The 21,503-nt window shown below is 40.0% G+C and overlaps 1 protein-coding gene across 7 annotated transcripts in view; it reads right to left on the bottom strand.

Moving 5' to 3' along the window:
* COMMD10 (COMM domain containing 10) overlaps positions 1-21,503 on the bottom strand; it is a 158,872-nt gene that overhangs the window by 104,173 nt on the left and 33,196 nt on the right. For 2 of the 7 annotated variants that reach the window (XM_074952998.1, XM_074953003.1), the window contains exons 5-6: positions 20,446-20,556; positions 3,304-3,395 (exon numbers count right to left, since the gene is read on the bottom strand). In XM_074952998.1, coding sequence (XP_074809099.1) covers positions 3,304-3,395; positions 20,446-20,556 — 203 coding nt within the window. Of the gene's footprint in view, positions 1-3,303; positions 3,396-20,403; positions 20,557-21,503 lie in introns of all 7 variants that reach the window. The other 5 variants (XM_074953001.1, XM_074953004.1, XM_074953002.1 and 2 more) reach the window with 3 other exon arrangements.

Here is a 21,503-nt window from a genome sequence, read left to right as displayed (position 1 = left end):
CCATTCATACTTACCAGTGAAAAGGAAAGCTACATTTCTTATACATCTTACCCTCTCCCATGCAATTGGTTAGAAAACTATCCGCCTTTTAAAAGAAACTGAATCACCAGGAGTGCCACAGTTCCCAGACGATAACTCTAAGGTGCTAGATACAGATCACAGACAAGGAAAAAAAAAAAAAATAGTGAATATACTTTTCTACAGACTCTACCCACAGGCTATGATCTGTCCATGAGATGCCAAACTGAGAGGAGACAGTTCTGCTTGGGCTTGCCTTACAAGTAGCCCACTAGATTGCTGCAAAAGAGTCCAGTGAAGTGAGCTGTAGCTCACGAAAGCTTATGCTCAAATAATTTGTTAGTCTCTAAGGTACCACAAGTACTCCTTTTCTTTTCATGTATGCTAAGCTTCCTTGGGTCTCAGAAAGCTATAGTACTGTTTCTTCCCTGGCACCTCTGGCATATTTCCAGGATCCTGACTCTCTGTCTGCTACCTCTTCATGGAAATGGAGCCCCACAATCCTTCTACCTTATGCCCCCAGGACCTGTGTTGACCCACAAGATACCCCAGTATCTTAAACACACTCACTATCAAAATCCCACCTTCTAGGTTACATTTTAATTCTCTCGGGGGTTGCATGGTTGGTGTAGCACATAATAAACACAAGTGCTTTACATGAAAGTCTAACACATTATTGCTCTTTACTTAAGTACAAGAAATACAAAGTACAGATCACAAAGAAAACAAACATCCTAATCACAATACCACTCTTTAGCTCACCCTTCCCCTGGGAGACCATCTGTGCTCAGGTAGGCAGGGTCCTCCTCCCCAGCTCTTTGTGTTTGTTTACATTTCTTTTCCGTCATAACAACAATTTTGTTAGTTCTGTTTAGGTGGGGAGATAGGCTCTGCTGGATTCTGGGCTATCAAAGAGCTGTTGATGAACACCATTAAGGGTTGGTATTTGACTCATCAGCACAACTTAAAGGCAAAAGGCAGAAAATACTCTCTGCAGATCCTGATTGTATTTCCTGACCACCCTGCAGAAGCTGCAGGAGCAGAACCTAGTGGCAGACAAGGGAAGAAGGTATAGAAGATTTTTTTAAAAAAATCTTGCAGGCAGCCAGAAAGCAAGAAAGTTGTGCAAAGACCAGCTGGAGTGTAAGAGTCTCAGTACAGAAGTCAGACTAGGGTCTGAGAGTCAATTTCCCCCGCCCCTTCCACACTTCCAATTCTGTGAATTTTTAGTAGACTTAATCTCCTCTTTGTCTGCTCTCCCACAACTGACTTTGTGCCTTCTTCCACTCTATGGGGCTCCATACACATGGGGGGCTCTTTGAGTTCAAGGTAGGCCATTACCCTGTTCTCCTGGAAGTCCTTCCTTGAAACTTATTTCTACTGTGACATCTACAAGAAGCTAGTGAACTAATTATAGAGGTGGATCACTAGTTTGGGATAGTTGACATTTATCATTAAAAAGTGTGTGTGTGTGTGTGTGTGTGTGTGAGTGTGAGTGAGAGAGAGAGAGACTGTTTTTATCCCTCCCCTTTCATAAGTTGCTCATCTTCTTAGACTAACTGGGGACAGGGACTGTGTTTTCACATACATTTTGGACAGCACCTAGCACCTTGTGAGTGCTACAGAATATAAACAAACAGGAATAAAAACTCTCTATGAATGTTCCTCTTCCTGTCCTTGTTTCTAACACTTGTTTCTGCCATAGAGACAGGGTAGAAAGCTGCAAGACAAAGCTCCGACTGCTCCGAACCAAACCTGCAGTGGTTACTACTGGAGTAATGAGAAGCTCAACAGCTGGATCTCAAGCAGCTGCCTTTCCCCACAATACAGGTTCTAGATGAGACTCTGTTACCTATGCCATGATACCATGGCATCATGTCCTAACAAGGGGACTGGGTGGAAGAAAATATGGCCATTGCTGACTTCTTAGGTTGAAGGAAGAAAGTATTTCATCGTCATATCCCACTCCAGATCCACTATAAAGAATGGCAACTGGAAGCAGCACTACATCACAATAGCCTACACAAAAGTGTGAAGCGGTTCCAATCACTACAGGTGCACCTAATTGGAACTAGGTCTGGGAATTAGCTCTTTCCCTGTCGGGTGCCACCTTCCTTTGCTTGCTTGCTTGTGCTGTAGCCCCTGTCTCTCTCTTGCCAGGACTCAGTGCTCCCTCTTCATGACTCAGCCCTCCAGCCAGGTCACTATAAAGTCCTTCCCTTCCAGGGTAACAAAGTTCCATGGAACTAGCTGTCTGAATGCTGTTTCAGGTAGTCTTCCATTTCAACTTCAGGTCCTGTGCCACTTTCCCCAGCAGCTGGTGGGGAACCCAGGCCTGCCTCCTGTACCAGGTTCCAGCCCGGGGCCCTATGGCTAGCAACCTAGGTCAGCTCAGTTTCAGACCCTGTTGCTATTTCCCTGGGTTCCTTCCTATTCCACCTCCTTACCTATCTGTCGGTTTACCATCAGAGCTTCCTCGGTTCCCCACGGCTACTTTACTCCTCTGTGCCTCTTGTAAGACTCTGGTCCATGACAGGACCGGACCCCAGGGCTTACTTTCCCCCAGATCTCCTACTTGTCCATGGACAACTCCCTTTTCCTCTAGGCAGTGATTGCAGACCTCCTCCCTGCAGCCCCTTTCATGCTCTCACTTCTTGGCTTTATACTCCTATACCAGCTCCTCCCCACCACTGGATTTCATCTGCTTTTAGGCCTTATCAATCCTTGGTTCCCCGCTCCAGGTGCAGCATCTACGATTAGTTAGCCCCTCCTGGCCCACATTAACTCACTCAGGGCTTGTGTGGGGTGGACACACCACCACGGAAAGCAGTCACATCACCCCTTAATAAGACGGACAATCACAAGTGAATATCTAGAATGTGCCACACTTTACAGAAAGGAAGTTATGTTCCTGTAGATAAAATATTAATGAATCAGCTCTTAAAGATTTAACGCAACTGCAAGCCAGAATCTACTAGGGAAGAAATTCATATTTTATTTTTAGAATTATGAATAATAAAAATATTTTTGAAAGAAAGACACTTTAAAAATCCAAATCCCAAAGGGCCCATCTCATTAAAACCAAGCAGAGAGATAACAGATTAATGGACCCTACAACGCACAGTATGAGTGAATCCCTTTAAAGTGAGAATGGCAGACACCAAGAAGTCATACAAGTCTTACAGTTATTACAAATCACGCTTACACCATGTCACAGAATAACTGTCATGTATCATTCATTCATTGGCGATCTCTCAATTCGAGGATGAACTACCACAAATTTACATCTGAGTCCTGAGATGATTCAGGAGTCCGATCCTGGAACTGCAGCTCCGTCGGCAATAGGTACAGACATGTTGTGGTAGACCAGTTGCCTGCTGGGAGAAAGTTTTCTCTTTGATTGTCATGTATATGCATATGGCAGTATCAAATTCCGCTGCTTTAAAATGTTCAAAATCATCTCTTTCATTGTGAACATGAAACAGACATTATGACACCTGCAACAGTTTACCTCATTAAGACCCTACTCCAATACCCACTCAAGCCAAAGCAAAGTCTCCCTTGACTTCAGTGGTGCAGGATCAGGATTTAAGAGACTAGCAGAGTTTGCAAAAAATGCAATTTTTTTTTCAATTAGTGCATGTTAACTTGTATGTATGCTTTAGATACTCATCGAAGATATGTATGATCTAAAATACTACTTAGTATTTATTTAGTGCTTTTTACTGAAGAATCACTTTACAAAAATGTATAAAAATCTCCATTTACAGATGGGAAAATTGAGTCAAAGAGGTTAAGCAAATTATTAGCACAGTCAAGAAGACAATCCCAGTCTCCTGATTTCCAGTCTTCTGGACTAACTACTAGATCAAACTGGCCTCTTCACAACATCTTTTATCTTGTGTGGATATATATAATGGTCTAAAGGTTCCAATTACCTGAGAAGTCTACTCTCCTACTATATATCTCATCATGGTAGCTAATATCAGATTAGAGAGAACAGGACATGTGTGTCGCTCCTACTGTTAGTTCTTGAGCAGTACTCTATAAGACTGGCAGTGGACTATTTTCAGTTGAAGATTGTCACGTAGCAAAGCTGCTCCCTTCGATGGGTCATCAGAGATAGAGCTGATGGACTTCAAGGCACAATAGCCTGGGTCTTGCAAATGGGATTTTATGGAATTACAGTATAATATATATAGTAAGTTGCTCAAAGCTACCCATAAAAATGATAGCCTAACTAATAAACTCTAGGATCAGTTGAACTGAGTGTATATTTATACATGGGCGTGTACAGATATAATATATATATACACACATGAATGATATGAGCAAGTCATTTAACATCTTTATGGCTCAGTTACCCCCTCTGTTAAATAAATTACACACACACACACTTCTGTAATTGCACGTAGTTGCTGAGATATTTGTCAGTACAAAAAACATTCAGTTGTCATCCAATAGAAGGAATTAATATCAATATTCCATGAACTTCTAAAAAACAAACAGAAACCATATGTGCTGCTGCCAGTGTACCACAGAGTAACTAATAACACATAAAGAAACATAAGTCAAATGTTAAGACTAAAAGTTTGACAACCAATTGCCCTTTGCAGTGGAAAAATCCCACAAATTCTAACTTCCTTAAAAACAAAAATAAACAAATCCCAACAAATATTGCTGAGGAACTTATACTTTTTTGGACATATAAAAACAATTTTGTGCTCCTGATGACTCTTCATCAATGACAGCTCAATTATGAGAAGAGTGGAGTTACAATAGGGGCTAGAGGGTACTCAGCACCTCATGGAAATGCTGAGCAAGCACCCTGAAGGTTTGTCCCCTAAAAACTTGAACCTGCTCCCTCTTACACCAGTGGAAGTTTTGCCACTGACGTCAATGGGTCCAGAATCAGGACCTAAACTACCGAAATAACAAAAGAGAAAGAAATACACTTAGAGAATGGTAGAAGACACACCAAGTAGTTTTGGTATAACACAGTGCTATGTAACTACAACAGTTTAATAAACAAAGACAGCCTCGCTGAATTCAACTCCAACAAAAATATGGAAAGAAATTATGTTTGCCAAATGGAGGGACAAAATTAAGACTAAAGAACCAAATAAGTTTCTAGGCAAATATTAAACAAAAAGAGAAAAATAACAGATAGTGCCAAGCACTTCTGTGATGTGCAGCCAGCAGCCATGAGTGCCAATATACCTGGTAACAATATACCTGGTATCTGAAATGGGACAAAGAGGGGCAGACTGTACCTGCAGAGTAGGTACTATTTGAGCACAAATCTCCAGAACAAAATGTAAAATACACTTCAACTTTGCTGTTTTTACCTGACATTATGGGAAAGCTAAGACAACAGACAATAAAGAAGAGACACAAGAGAAGGTACACAATAAAGAGAGGGGAGGAAAAAATAAATTAAAGAACCAAACAATAGCGCACAGATTCATAGTCACAAAGTCACAGCGTTTAAGGCCAGAAGGGACAACCAGATCATCTAGCTCAAACTGCCTTAAGGGAAGTAGGGATCAAAATTAAGACTGCTGGTCTACTGTGATTTTGGATATCATCCATTGAGAGGTGCTCAGATACCATAGAACTGTATTCCATTATTAGGACAGATGCACAGGGGATGAATTTATATCCTTCACTTCCTACCATGAAACTACTGTGTGGTGTTTGTGTGCACAGCTGAATACCTGGAGCATATCATCTCAGAGGGAACTGTGCATTTCAGTGGATTGTGTACACAAACACACACACAGCAATTCTGTAAATTGTGTTGATGCTAGCAAAATGCACGATAAAAGACATCTGTGATTTCATCTCCTATTTTATAAAAAGCATATTCCATTTCTTCTGCAGTTGCTTCTGTATCACAAAATCATATTGTATTTATGACAGCCATTCTTCCTTGACTCTTGCTGCTGTTAAATTTATTGTAATCTTCTATGAAACAAGAATAATGCTCATGTTTATTGGTAATTAAAGGGTGGTTTACACCATGCCTCCACACTTTTCAAATATGGGCGCGGCTAATGGTATTTTTAAAAATTTAGTATTTAGTTTGAGACCATATTTTGTGTTTCTTAGTTCTTTCCTCCACTTTCTGAAAGAGAGAGCTGATGTATGTAGCAGAGCTCAACTCACAACCTTGCTGTTAGAGTAGGACACAGAAACAACATTTTCTCTCTTCCTCCCTACCCACACTCCTACTCTTTCCTTCTTCTTTAAGGAGTCGACACAGGACAAGGTGAGGGGAAATTTCCACAGTCCTAATAGACCTGCAAGAGGAGCACATAACTTGCTTGCTAACTGAAGGGGAACCAAGCCAACAAGGTAAATGAGAGAAAGGAAGGAGGAGAGTGCTGAGACAGAGAAAGGTATTATGGTGTAATGGTCTCAAGTTGCAGTGGGGGAGGTTTAGGTTGGATATTAGTAAAAACTTTTTCACTAGGAGGTTGGTGAAGCACTGGAATGTGTTACCTAGGGAGGTATCTCCTTCCTTTGAGTTTTTAAGGTCAGGATTAACAAAGCCCTGGCTGGGATGATTTAGTTGGGCATTGGTCCTGCTTTGAGCAGGGGGTTGGACTAGATGACCTCCTGAGGTCCCTTCCAACCCTGACATTCTATGATTCTATGATTATTGACAGGCAAGGGGAGGAAGCAAGCTAAAGTCCTGGTGAGAATTAGGGGGCGGGGAGAGGGGAAGAGCTCCTGGCAATGGATCCAGGCTGGGGACAAAAACCTCCTCTCCCATCACTCTGTGCAGTTCCTGAGAAGTTGCCAGCACCAGCTAGTCAGTAGTTATCCTCCCCCGCTCTACATCTCCTATCACTCACAGTTTCAGTAGGCAGCTAATTTTCAACTCCCTCAGCAAGCAGTTTTTAGGCTCTGTTCCCCATTCCAAATATGGCTGCTGGTCTTGTGCACCCCCATTCCCATGCCTCCAATATTCAAGGATAAAATATCATGGGTCAAAGAAAAAAATGAGGAGTAGTATTTAAACACTTGTTACCAAACTAGCTTTACCTACTCCAATATTATCAATGGGGCAAGATACATGCATTGGTTCAGACCACTGAATGAATACTAGTAAATGGGCGCAACATCTTTTTTATAAATTGAAAGCATAATTAAAAACAGATAAAAACAGCAAAAAAAGTGTAAATTCACCTCTCAACATACATGTATTTACCTACCCCATTTCTGTTAACAAGAATTTGCATACGACAGGAAAATAGAATAGTGAGAGTACCATTAAAATTTAATTTAGATTCTAAAGGTGAAGCAATTCTCAATTATGCTGCATATGGTATGTCAAACAGAATTTAAAAGAACTTGATATGCTGACATGACCAAAAAAAACCTATTTGGGTTTCCAGTTCTATTACATTTCATACTGCTCATACAATTGGAAACTGAATCTTGATTTCACTTGACAGCATAGTTTTATTCCGGTACACACGATATGATAATATGTAGCCACTGGTGAGTTTTGACACTGGAGAGAGAGAGAGAGAGAAAGGGAGGGCTTTTTTTTAGTAATACACACTTCTTGTACTTTTTTATGAAGACTTCTCAAAATACTATCTATGTTGATTTAATTCTGAACTACATTTTCGCTCCTTATGAAACTATTACTTTGGTTCACCAGATCCTGTTTCTATTGAAATCAACAGCAAAATTCCCATCAATTTCCATGGGAGCCAGATAGAATTAGCATTTTAGCAATTTCATAAAACCTCATAACAGAGTAGTACAATATATAATTTCTATAACAGTAAATTAGACTGCCTAGAGTTATCATCAATGACAAGTAAAAAAGTTTTATGGGCTAACATAAAAGAAGGAATAAAAGGGAATTTTCAGTAAAAGCCTGCAATATACCACTAATTTAGAATGAAGGTAACAGTAATTTTGTTTGGAAACTGATTGAAAGGCTGCCCCAAAAAATAAAACGCACAGGAGCTAGACCTCATGGGCAATAACCTGACCTGCCCAGATATTATTCTGAGACTAATACAGCAACACAGTTCTTGGAGTGTGTTGAACATTGCTGCCCGTGATTCAAAAGTTATTTATAATGAGTCTTGTTTCGGATGTAAAGCACGATCCTGCAGTCCTTTCCCAGACAAAATTCCCATTAATTTATTTTGAAATTAATAGCAGTTTTACCAGAGTAAAGACTGCAGAGTCAAGCCCACAGTATTAGCAGTGACGGGGCAAGGCCAGATGGCTATAGAAAAGTAGTGGGAGACAGATATATTAGCTCCAGGCTAAACAAATCCCTGGTACCAGGATAAGTGAAATGGCAGCTGCTCCAGGTCAATTAAGACACCTGGGGCCAATTAAGAACTTTCCAGAAGGCAGGGAGAAGGCTAAGTTGATTGGGACACCTGAAGCCAATCAGGGGCTGGCTGAAACTAGTTAAAAGCCTCCCAGTTAGTCAGGTGGGTGTGCATGTCAGGAGCTGTGGGAGGAAGTTGTGCTGTTGGAGAGGCTGTGTAGCACACACCATATCAGGCACAAGGAAGGAGGCCCTGAGGTAAGGATGAAGTGGAGCTTGAGGAAGTGAGGGCTCCTGTGGGGGGAGTAGCCCAGGGAATTGTACATGTCATGTTTCTAAAAGGTCAGCTACCATAGCTGATACTATTAGGGTCCCTTGGCTGGAGCCCAGAGTAGAGGGTGGGCCCAGGCTCCCCCCACCTTTGCCCCTGATTAATCACTGAGACTGGGAGACAACAGAGACTGTGCAAGGAAGGATAACTTCTCCTCACCTCCCTCGCTGGCTTATGATGAAAATAGCTCAGACTGTGACCCTTATCTCTAGAGAGAGAAGGGTTACGTGCAGGGTCACAGTGAGCCTCTGAGGCTAGTGAAATCTGCCAGGAAACGTGGGACCCACAGAGGCAAGGACAGAGCTTTGTCACATAGCTAAGAGGAAAATTTTCAAACTATAAAAGAAAGAAAAAGCTAAAATATATACACACCTTCAATCACAACATGGTATTTCAAAAATATCAGGACATTTGAAAATCAGGAAATCTAGAGATACTAAGCATTAAAAGTCTTAAATTTCCAGGAACAAGTTTAACTCTGTCCACACATCACCACCACACAGTGAATCACTGACTAATGTAATCTAAGTAATTCAACTATTTTTCCAATTACTGAAATTAACAGTGGAAAAATTATGTACAGCGCTCAATTCACCTCTGTACTACAGAGGCAAAACTATAACACGTTTTCTAAGGAAAACGAGCATTTATCTTCCTATCTAGGAGGGAAAGGGCCAGGGTAGAATGCACGGGTAGGGTGCAGGCTGTGGGGGGCAGTTTACCTTTGCATTCTGTTTGCTCCTGATGAGAACTCCTCCAACATCTGACAGTAAGGGGTTTCTGTTTTAATTGCCCTCTTTTTGAAGGAGCTGGAAGCTCAATTTACTCTTCTTAGTGTGGTTAGATGTTTGGCTGCATGTGTGTGTTCCCTCTGTGTGCCGCCCCAGCCCTGCGCAGACAGCTGGCACAGGAGACCTCGAGCAAACCACCCAATGACCACAAGATCCATTGAGGGACGAAGGCACCCAGACAGGTTTCTTGTTGACGAAGCACAGTACTAGTATTCCACAGACTTTACCGGACTGCTCATACATGTGTGCCCATAACAATGGACCAGCTCAGACAGCAGGACTTCCCATTCCTCCCTAGGCCAGACAAAAATATTCCCTCTGAGATACATTTTTATACCCTGATACAAACAAGTTAGTACTGCCCCTCTGACATAGTTACTGTAGTTACTTCCCCCTGACGTGGCTAGTTATTACTTATTCTTGTACATATTGGTTTGATTAAAACATCTTTATTCGTATTGTTATCCTGACCTTATCTTTTAGGAGTGGGTCAGTGTGTTCCTGTTATCCTTGGGGAATATTTTTGTATCATCCTTGATATCGGGATGTTTTGGTACCACTTGATATTGGCATATGTTTGCGTGAGCACTCTGTGACTAGCACTCCTTAAGAATATGTATTTTTGCAATATTAGCCCTGTTCTTGCCAAATTTTGTGAACAGGTTCTGCCTCATACCAGGCCTCTAATACAAGGGCTTATGTTTCAGGCTCTCGTCCTACTACACTTATTAAGGGCTTTTTGAGAAAACAATATCCAGATAAGCCCTGATCCCTGAGAACTGTGGAAGCATCAGGCTCTTAAGAGGAATGGGAGGTTACCTCAGCCTTAGATTTGTTCAGCCCTGCCTCCTGAACCTGAACCCCACTTGCTTTACTCTCTGAAGGGGAAAGAAGAGCCATCCTTGCTTCAAAGGCTATCACCACTGGCCACTGTTTCAAACTGTTAAGCCCAAGCTACAGAAAAAAACCCCTTCAGAGGAAGAATGAAAAGGGAAACTTTATCAAGTTTCGTACATTTTTCCTTAAAGATCCATAGTGCACTGGACGGCAGGTCATTTCTGCCTAGGTGGCATGCAGACCAGAAACTACATTTTCAGCTGAAGTCAGCAGATAGCACAGCTCAATGAGAAGGAAAGCACTATTTCTCTTGGTCTGCTCTGCCTTGCTGTTAAAGATGGAAGGAAATGCCCAGAATGGTGAACCTAATGAACAAAAAAAGGATACTTTGTGAAGATAAGAAAAGTAGACAGGATCTGAGCTTGTCAAAGTCCATACACTCGCAGAAACTCTGTTAAAATCAGGGATGGGGGGAGCCATTGGGCAGTCAGTAAAAAAGTCTGCTCCAAATACTAATTTTAGACCTTTATAGATCTAAAATAGTTCCTGTGTGATGATGCATTGCATTTCTGCCAAGTACAGTAAGACTGCTTATTGATTTTAAAGAAATTAAAGAAAATCTGTTTAAAATATTTCTAATGCTATCATCTTTCCTTAAGAAAGGTCAATGGTGTTATTAAAGTTGTCTGATAAATATGACATAAGCATGAACATAAACCTACTATGGTAAAATTATATTTTAATAAGATCTGTCAGGAAAAAATTGGGTATTTACAAAAAATTGGCATCTTGTTAGTTTTGTTTCGTATTATATTAGCAACTCTGACAGGATCACCTGTGACAAGTTTTGGGAAGTAACAGGATACCTGAAAACTGCAATATACTCAGATATTATCACATGAACACTACAAATAGCAATTCTAGTAGAAAAGAAAAATATGAGCAAAAAGATAGAAGCCCAATGTGGCCACATAAAGAAATACCTAAAGAACCAAAGGTTAAAAAGAAGTTGTATGTGAAATGGAGAAGGGGGGGAAAGCAACAAGAAAGGGGAGAAAAGAAGTCAGTGGAATAAGATTTCATTTAGATAACTACAAGGTAATATATTTGGAGAAAATAATACTAAGCAGAATACAAAATGGAAGAATGGTAGATAGGAAATGAGGATTTTCAGGTATAATTCAGGCAATATATATGTCCAATCTCACAATAAATCATATGTGTCCTTTTCTTCCATTTTGTGTTGTCTGCTCCTAATGGAATGGTGTGGCAGGAATGGCCAATGGCACGAAAGGAGCCATGATCCCTGGAGAGTAAAGAGGGGGACAGATCAACCAGGCCTCTAAACCCTTCCAGGAGCTCAAACACACTCATCGCTCTTTGGGAAGCGCTCGGTACAAACATTAAGGCGATATCCTGAAGATCTCTTAAACTTTTCTATGAGCTTCACAACACAAGTGTCTGAGATGGCCCCAGGGGATACAGAGGATAATCTTGAGCTATTATAGAGATTAGGCCAAGATGGTTTATGGAGATTTGTCATCTGCAATTTAGGCACAACCGATGCCATAGTCTGAAAGTATAATAATACTGTATCACCTCATTTTCTACATACATAAATTATTATGAAAATGCATTTGTCTAGATTATTTATTTTTACACCTCAGGGCTCTTTCTTTTGATTACTACTTTGTTTGCAAACTAGTATCATACTTGGCAGCACAGATATCGGAATAAGAATTAACTTGTATTCCTTCCACTGATTAACTGGCTCTTCAACCATAAAGACAGTAATACCCATTAGGTCCTAGATAAATTATCAGTTTTCTACAATTTCTGAAAAAAGTCAGAATGGTAACTATTTACAGTAGGGAAAAAGTAGCAACATTTTAAAAACCAATAAACTATTCCCAAACAAATTTCTTTCAGTGTCTCTTTAACAAGAAAAAAAAATTAAAATTACACAAGACATTTTTAACAGCACTATGATTAAGAAATGTTATAGTAAACCTATGTAAGAAATCCTTTTTAGATCCTTGTTTAAGATTTAGAAATATAATTTAACATTTTCGATCCTCAAAATGTATCAGCAGGTCTCACTTTGACTCCAAGTTAAAATTTCCTTTCCATAAATAAAGCACCATCTGTAATCAGACTCCAATCCAATTTACCATAAGCTAAATGATGTTTTTGTTGTCAAGGTGATTTCATACCAGCTCCCCAGGAAAAGACAGACGAAACAAAAGGACTGAGGATAAGTGAACAATGAATCTTGTAGCAAATGAGAATACAAATTTACCAAAATTCAGATAATCCTAGTTTAATTTTAGAGTTTTAGACAGCATATTTCCTTGGCAATTAAGATTCTGCAACTAATAATACAAATAGAATATTTCCTTCGGATTTTTTTCTGGTATAATACTTTAAATATTATAACTCTGAAAGTCACTTTATACTTGCCAAAATTATTGCATGGAATACTAATCTGAGGTATTGTGTACCCTTCAACACAGATCACCTTTGAACTACTTTAAATCATAGCTGTGGAACAATACCATAGAAACATCCAAGGGTTTAAAATTATTTCTCCAGAGAGGAAAATCAAGTACCAATTTTGAATGTTAGATTCTGACAAAGGAGCTCATGTTTGAGTGATCTTTAATTTAGTTAGCTGTAGTAAACCTAAATGAATGTGCTTATACTAGTACAATTAGCAAAAATGAAAATAAAGAAATTTCATTTACTTTGCTCTGCATATTTTTGATTAATAGGCATTAATTTTGTAAACTGGTGCAACAGAACTCTATTGTTATATACAGATTAGAAATGTAAACACTTAGCATTTCCCACAACTACTGACTTCACAATTGATTTTGAATTTTATTTCAAAAAACAGTCAAGTGCCAGAGAAGTGTAATGAAGTGAAAGAGCACTACTGCCCCCTAATGAGCTAATCTAGAAAGAAATTTCTGTAAATCATTTCCATCTCTCTCCTTCATGGAGCAACAACAGGCCATTACTTTCAAGCATGGAGGATAAATAGCATATATAAACAATTAGCCATTTTGAAATAGTAACTGGGATGCATATCAAAATTCTGTGTAAGAAGCTGCAATTACCTCTATGTATAAGTTTAGGGAGAAAATGAGAAGCTGTAGAACATTTAGGATGCTGAGATAAGTACTTAGCATTTTCATATACAGAACTTTGATGATAAGTACTTTACAAACATTAACTAATTAAGCCTCAACACTTTTATGAATCAGGTAGATGAGTGCCTTTCTGTCTTAAAACGTGTCCTATGTGATCAATAAGCCGCAAGCCAGTTGCGGTTATTCTTCAGGTCAAGCCAGATTTCTAAATTTCAGTGTCCAAAACACTACAGCATTTGTATGTTTTTGTTGTTGCACCATTCCATCTACTAAGCACCAATTTCAGAGTTGTTATTCAAGGCTTGTAGAAATTGCAAGAACATCTAATTCCATCTGATTGCATCAATAAAAAGAAAGAATCAACAGAGAGTTTAGGAACTCGAGTTGTGTTTATAAAGGAAATGTGTGCCAGTGGGTTGAACAAAATAAACTGTCTTTTGAATTAAAAAAAAGCCACATGATCTATTGGTAAATACTAATATGTCACTATGTGGCCAGGCTGGGTGGGAAAAAAACACTTTTGAGATATATTGATTGAGGTTTCAACAGCTACATCATACAGGCAGACTGGTTCCACAGGAATCTAATGTCAACCCAACCCAATGGGTAAGGATTTTGTCTTTATATTTTTATAGCTGGAAACTGATGCAAAGGAATTGAGTGACTTGTCTAACGCCAAATATATGAAAGCCAGAATTAGAGCCTGAATTCTCTATTTTAAACCCTGAAAATACTGTATACAGATTACAAAACAAGCCAAAATGAATCCACTAAACACAAGGGCAAAAACTTTCAGCTGGGCCTCTACTCAACTGCTGTGTGTCCATGCATATAATTGCGCGCACACACACACACACACACACACACATATATACTTGGTCCTACACGTCACAGGTGGAAATACTGGGCACAACACTGCAAAGATATGAACATCTGCATATGCACTTTTAACAGTCTTAACTATTAGCCAATACATGTATGTTAGGGGTAAGGCACGCTATATTAATAACGTATTATACCCAGCATATGGGCAGATATGCTAACCAAATTATATTAGGTCTTTCCTACAGTTCTGTTCACTTTGCTCACTTATGTCAAGTAATATATATTCCACAATACTCTGCAAAACTAAATGTAGCTTTTGGCATTAGTGAATAAAATACCTCTCAAAGGCAAGAGCCATTGGTTCTGTGTCCTAACACAGGGTAGAAGGTATCCTGGAGTGGAATATAGTATCCACAACAAAGATAAGAAAACGTACACCATGGTACCAGAAAAACAAGTGTAGCCCCTTTGGGGTTTAGAGAGCATAGCCCTTTTAAATCTTTGTACTAAGGGGGGAACTGCTAATTGTTCCAGGAAGAGGGAGTGCTTTTTTTTTTTAATTATTATTTTTGCTTGCTTGCTTGTTTGTTGAGGGGGAGGTGTAAGGAGAGAGCAGGAGAGCAACAGAATGTGTGTCTGGGGCTCCAGACAGAAGGGCAGCAGCAAGCAGGACCTCCCAGAGTGAAAAAGACGAGAACCTACCCAAAGCCTGGGAGGGACAGAGCGGCCAACGGGGGACATCCCAGGACAGGAGCCAGGAGGAGTACTGTGGTAGGGAGGAATCTCCCAAGAAGGACAAACTGGAGCTGGACACGGTATCACTGCTGCCCAGAGTGGTATGGAGCTCTGACTACTGGGGCTTGTGAGTTTACGTTGCGAATAAGGAAGGAGGTGGTACCTAGTTAAGTTGGGAGGTTGACTATAGCAGGGTTCAAAAAAGAACTAGATAAATTCATGGAGGATAGGTCCATCAATGGCTATTAGCTAGGATGGGCAGGGATGGTGTCCCTAGCCTGTTTGCCAGAAGCTTGGAATGGGTGACAAGGAATGGATCTAGGGTTGCAAGGTGTCCAGTTTTCGACCGGAACACCTCGTTGAAAAGGGACCCTGGCAGCTCCAGTCAGCACTGCTGACTGGGCCGTTAAAAGTCCGGTTGGCGGCACAGCGGGGCTAAGGCAGGCTCCCTGGCTGCTGTGGCTTTGCGTGGCTCCTGGAAGCAGCAGCATGTCCTCTGGTTCCTACGTGTAGGGGCAGCCAGGGACTCCGCATGCTGTCCCCTCCCCAAGTGCCAGCTCCACAGCTCCCATTGGCTGGGAACTGCAGCCAATGGGAGCTGCGGGGGCGGCACCTGCAAACGGGGCAATGAGCAGAGATTCCTGGCCCTGCCTCCACATAAGAACCAGAGGGGTGACATGCCGCTACTTCCAGGAGCTGCTTGAGGTAAGCGCCGCTCAGAGCCTGCACCCCGACACCCTCCCGCGCCCCGCGCCCCACCCCCTTGCCCCAGCCCTGATCCCCCTCCCACCCTCCGAACCCTTTGGTCCCAGCCCGGAGCAATCCTGCAGCTGACAACATTAGCTACAAAACGTTTTAGGACAAAAAGTGAAAAAGAATACAATATCCAGTTTCTTCTGGAAGAATTTAAACAAGGAGAATATAATTATGCAGGTCTGAATTTGGCCAGGACACAGCCTTATCACCCTATTCTTGTGATAAGTGCTACGGGGTCTTTAATAACTACAAACATGACCCTGGTTTTACATCTCAACCAAAAATCAGCATATCCAACAGTACAGTGCTCCACTAAAATAAAGCATATGCATTGGTTCTGCACCTCCTCAAAAAGATCTTCACTTGATTCACTAATACAAGTACCTGCAGCACCTGCATTTCACTTAGTGATCTCCCATCTAAGTAATGACCAAGCCTGACCCCATGTGACTTTAATATAGGACAAACCATAGCTCAAGGTAGCATGGTTGGATGCATTAGGATCCATTCTGTCTCTCTGCCATAATGTACGAAATCTTAATAAATTCACTTTTTTTTTTTAAAAGGGTTACTTACTCTTATCAAAACTACAACAAAACTTCAAGAGAAACTATGTATTAAGAGGGAATATTCCTTTATAGCAGCATGTGCATGTTTTTCCAGTGTTTTCTTTTAGTCATTTTTTGTAGCTGCATTTTACATATGTTGCTCATTACAACTTGTATACAAAATGCTATCTGTTTTCTGTATTAAGATTTTTAAAATTCACCCTCAGGCAATCTATTGTTTTTTCTAACAACAAAAAACTCTGTTACAGGCACCAGTTTAAGGCACCAAAAAGACCAAGGGCCTAAGTCTCCTTATTTACTCCAGTGTCAGTCAGGAGTAACTCTATTCAATCATTCCGGGGTACAAAATATATTGGAAGGACAGAACAGGTCATTGGGGGGGGGGGGCGGCACTATATGTGAAAGAAAATGTAGAATCAAATGAAACAAAAATCTTAAATGAATCATGTTCCATAGAATATCTATGGATAGTAATTCCATGCTCTAATAAGAAAACAGTAGGGATCTATTGTCGACCACCTGACCAGGACAGTGATAGTGACGATAAAATGCTTAGGGAGATTAGAGAGGCCATCAAAATAAAGAACTCAATAATAGTGGGGGATTTCAATTATCCCCATATTGACTGGGTACAGGTCACCTCAGGACGAAATGCAGACACACAATTTCTCGATACTTTAAATGACTGCTTCTTGGAGCAGCTGGTTCAGGAACCCACAAGGGGAGAGGCAACTCTCTATCTAGTCCTGAGTGGAGCACAGGATCTGGTCCAAGAGATAACTATAACAGGACTGCTTGGAAATAGTGACCATAATATAACAACATTTAACATTCTTGTGGTGGGAAGAACACTTCAACAGCCCAACACTGTGGCATTTAATTTCAGAAAGGGGAACTATGCAAAAATGAGGCAGTTAGTTAAACAGAAATTAAAAGGTACAGTGACTAGAGTGAAAAATTCCTGCAAGCTGCATGGACACTTTTCAAAGACACCATAATAGAGGCTCAATTTAAATGTATATCCCAAATTAAAAAACACAGTAAAAGAACTAAAAAAGAGCCACCGTGGCTTAGCAACCACGTAAAAGAAGCAGTGAGAGATAAAAAGGCATCTTTCAGAAAGTGGAAGTCAAATCCTAGTGAGGTAAATAGGAAGGAGCATAAACTGCCAAATTAAATGTAAAAATATAATAAGAAAAGCCAAAAAGGAGTTTGAAGAACAGCGAGCCAAAACCTCAAAAGGTAATAACAAAATGTTTTTTAAGTACATCAGAAGCCTGCTAAACAACCAGTGGGGCCCCTGGACAATCGAGATACAAAAGGAGCACTTAAAGACAAAGTCATCACAGAGAAACTAAATGAATTCTTTGCTTCAGTCTTCATGGCTGAGGATGTTAGGGAGATTCCCAAACCTAAGCCATTTTTTGTAGGTGACAAATCTGAGGAATTGTCACAGATTGAAGTATCACTAGAGGTGGTTTTGGAATTAATTGAGAAACTTAACAGTAACAAGTCACCGGGACCAGATGGCATTCACCCAAGAGTTCTGAAAGAACTCAAATGTGAAATTGTGGAACTATTAACTATGGTTTGTAACCTGTCCTTTAAATCAGCTTCTGTACCCAATGACTGGAAGATAGCTAAGGTAATGCCAATATTTAAGAAGGGCTCTAGAGGTGATCCTGGCAATTACAGACTGGTAAGTCTAACATCAGTAGCGGGCAAATTAGTTGAAACAACAGTAAAGTATAAAATTGTCAGACACGTAGAAGAACATAAATTGTTGCGCAAAAGTCAACATGGTTTCTGTAAAGGGAGATCATGTCTTACTAATCTATTAGAGTTCTTTGAGGGGGTCAACAAACATGTGGACAAAGGGGATCCAGTGGATATAGTGTACTTAGATTTCCAGAAAGCCTTTGACAAGGTCCCTCACCAAAAGCTCTTACGTAAATTAAGTTGTCATGGGATAAGAGGGAAGATCCTTTCATGGATTGAGAACTGGTTAAAAGACAGGGAACAAAGGGTAGGAATAAATGGTAAATTTTCAGAATGGAGAGGGGTAACTAGTGGTGTTCCCCAAGGGTCAGTCCTAGGACCAATCCTATTCAACCTACTCCTAAATGATCTGGAGAAAGGGGTAAACTGTGAAGTTGCAAAGTTTGCAGATGATACTAAACAGCTCAAGATAGTTAAGACCAAAGCAGACTGTGAAGAACTTCAAAAAGATCTCACCAAACTAAGTGATTGGGCAACAAAATGGCAAATGAAGTTTAATGTGAATAAATGTAAAGTAATGCACATTGGAAAAAATAACCCCAACTATACATACATTATGATGGTGGCTAATTTAACGACAACTAATCAGGAGAAAGATCTTGGAGTCATCGTGGACAGTTCTCTGAAGACATCCACGCAGTGTGCAGTGGCAGTCAAAAAAGCAAACAGGATGTTAGGAATCATTAAAAAAGGGATAGAGAATAAGACAGAGAATATCTTATTGCCCTCATATAAATCCATGGTACGCCCACATCTTGAATACTGTGTACAGATGTGGTCCCCTCATCTCAAAAAAGATATACTGGCATTAGAAAAGGTTCCGAAAAGGGCAACTAAAATGATTAGGGGTTTGGAACGGGTCCCATGAGAGGAGAGATTAAATAGGCTAGGACTTTTCAGCTTGGAAAAGAGGAGACTAAATGGGGATATGATAGAGGTATATAAAATTATGAGTGGTGTGGAGAAAGTGAATAAGGAAAAGTTATTTACTTGTTCCCATAATATAAGAACTAGGGGCCACCAAATGAAATTAATGGGTAGCAGGTTTAAAACAAATAAAAGGAAGTTCTTCTTCACTCGGCGCACAGTCAACCCGTGGAACATCTTGCCTGAGGAGGTTGTGAAGGCTAGGACTATAACAGGGTTTAAAACAGAAATGGATAAATTCATGGAGGTTAAGTACATTAATGGCTATTAGCCAGGATGGGTAAGGAATGGTGTCCCTAGCCTCTGTTTGTCAGAGGGTGGAGATGGATGGCAGGAGAGAGATCGCTAGATCATTACCTGTTAGGTTCATTCCCTTTGGGGCACCTGGCATTGGTCACTGTCAGTAGACAGGATACTGGGCTGGATGGACCTTTGGTCTGACCCAGTATGGCCATTCTTATGTTAAGTTAGTGGAGTTATTGTGGTTTAACGTAGGTCTGAGAGCAGAATCAGGTCCCTTGAATTAAATTTTTTGTCCTTTTTTTTAAATCTACTTTTTCACTAACACAGATTAAGGTAGAGACCACAAAAGTTGGGGAGAGGTTACTTTCCACTGGCAAGATGAGATAATCCTAGCATAAAATATGCTAAACCAGTAGATCTTACTATTCAAGCATAAACCAAACATTATTTGTATTACTTCGGGATTTTGTAAATTTACTTTCCCTATTAGTCAGACTTTGCCGATATTAAGGTTTACCCACCACTGTGGATAAGTCAATGCAATTGGATCAATTCAAACCAGTAGCAAAATATACAACATAAATGTAAAAAGTGGCTTCCATTGACGTAGCATGTCCATTTCAAACTGAAGTAAGATCCACCAACACAACCCCAGGTTTACATCGGTGCAGTATGTTTACATCAGTGGCTGTCTCAGTGTAGCTAAACCAATGTCTAAAAACCACATGGTAGATAAGGCTGTACGATTAAAAATGTAAAGACCCTGGCTCTCCACTGTCATTTACACCTGTACAGTGGTCTTAGAACACATGCATAATGATTTGATAAAATCTCAGCCCTACTTTGACAAAGTATAAAATAGAAGGCAGTGGAAAACCATATGCAAAATATCTAAGCATCATCAATCATGAGGTACATCATATACAGTAACCATACCCCACAGCACAAAGAACTGCTTATATGGCATTCAGCCCCAAAACCTATTTAATGCAAATAACAATACGCCAATTCTTTATTAATTCCAGTTGCTTAAATTAAATTACCTTTAAAAAAAATGTAAACACTGCTGTGAGATTAATGACCATCAGTAGAGCTAGTTATAGTCTTAGAACCTTAAAATAATAATACTTACAAAAATTCCTAAGTTCACTCTGCCAGGCAGTGGCTTTCCTACCTTTGAATCTTCATTGCTCATTCCAAGTTCTAATACAGCTTGAGGAGATTTCAGTTTAGCTTGGGTGGACTGAGCCATCTGAAGGTTAAGCTGCCATCCAATTGTCTCAAGCTATAAAACACAAGTTCAAATTAGAATCAGTTGCTGCAGAAGCAATAAGGAGGTAAGCTTTCAACATTTTTCAGTAGTCTGTGTCAATGAAGATGGATGGCCAGGCTCTACGTAGGCATTAGGGTTCCTATGCAAAGCACATTCTGCAAATTCTCCCTCAACTATATAATGTGGCTTGTTTTAAATTAATCTGCAAAAACACCCTTTAAATATTGTTTATTCTATGGTAATTGTGACAGCCTTGAGGGTACAGGTCTGATATGTTCAAGTAAATCATTGTATTCCTAAAATTAAAGAGGACAGTGACTTACACTGATTTCCGCACTCTTGGGAAGCAATTTATAAATCAAATCTAAAAATAAATGATTTTCAAAAGTGCTGACCCCCTGAGGTTCCCATTTACATTCTGTTTTATACTGAAATTTCCTTTCCAAAAATAGAATCTTAATGGCAAATGTGGTCTGCTTTGGAAAGTGACTAAATAAAAATGGCAAATTATTAATCAGCAGGTCCACACCCTGGGTGCATTCCATCATGCCTGCCAATATTTATGACAAATTATTCTGTGTTGCTTTCCACTCCTGTTAACATTGCAGAACCAAAACAGCTAACAGTGTGACCTGCAAAGTCTGTTCCTTCTTCAGTAACAAACAAAATGCACATAAAAGGAAACCACACACAAAATACACTCTATATCACTTTTAAGTCAAGGACCTAAAGTGATTTACAAACATTAGCAAATTATGCATCACAATATCCCATTGTAAGGGAGGTATTACTACATAAGCCACAGAACTAGGGGGCTTTCAGGAACCAATTTCTCTGGCTATAGGAGAAGAGAAGAAAACTGAAGGGCAGTTACCTGCTGAGGTTTAATTAGCATAATTATCACCTGCTTCAAGTTTGTCTTATAAAGTTTTTTAACTCTATTTGGAATTTCTTTGTTT

This window comes from Natator depressus, chromosome 5 (genome assembly GCF_965152275.1).
Source record: "Natator depressus isolate rNatDep1 chromosome 5, rNatDep2.hap1, whole genome shotgun sequence".
In the NCBI taxonomy this organism is placed as follows: domain Eukaryota; kingdom Metazoa; phylum Chordata; order Testudines; family Cheloniidae; genus Natator; species Natator depressus.
This window is presented reverse-complemented; position numbering and strand designations above follow the sequence as displayed.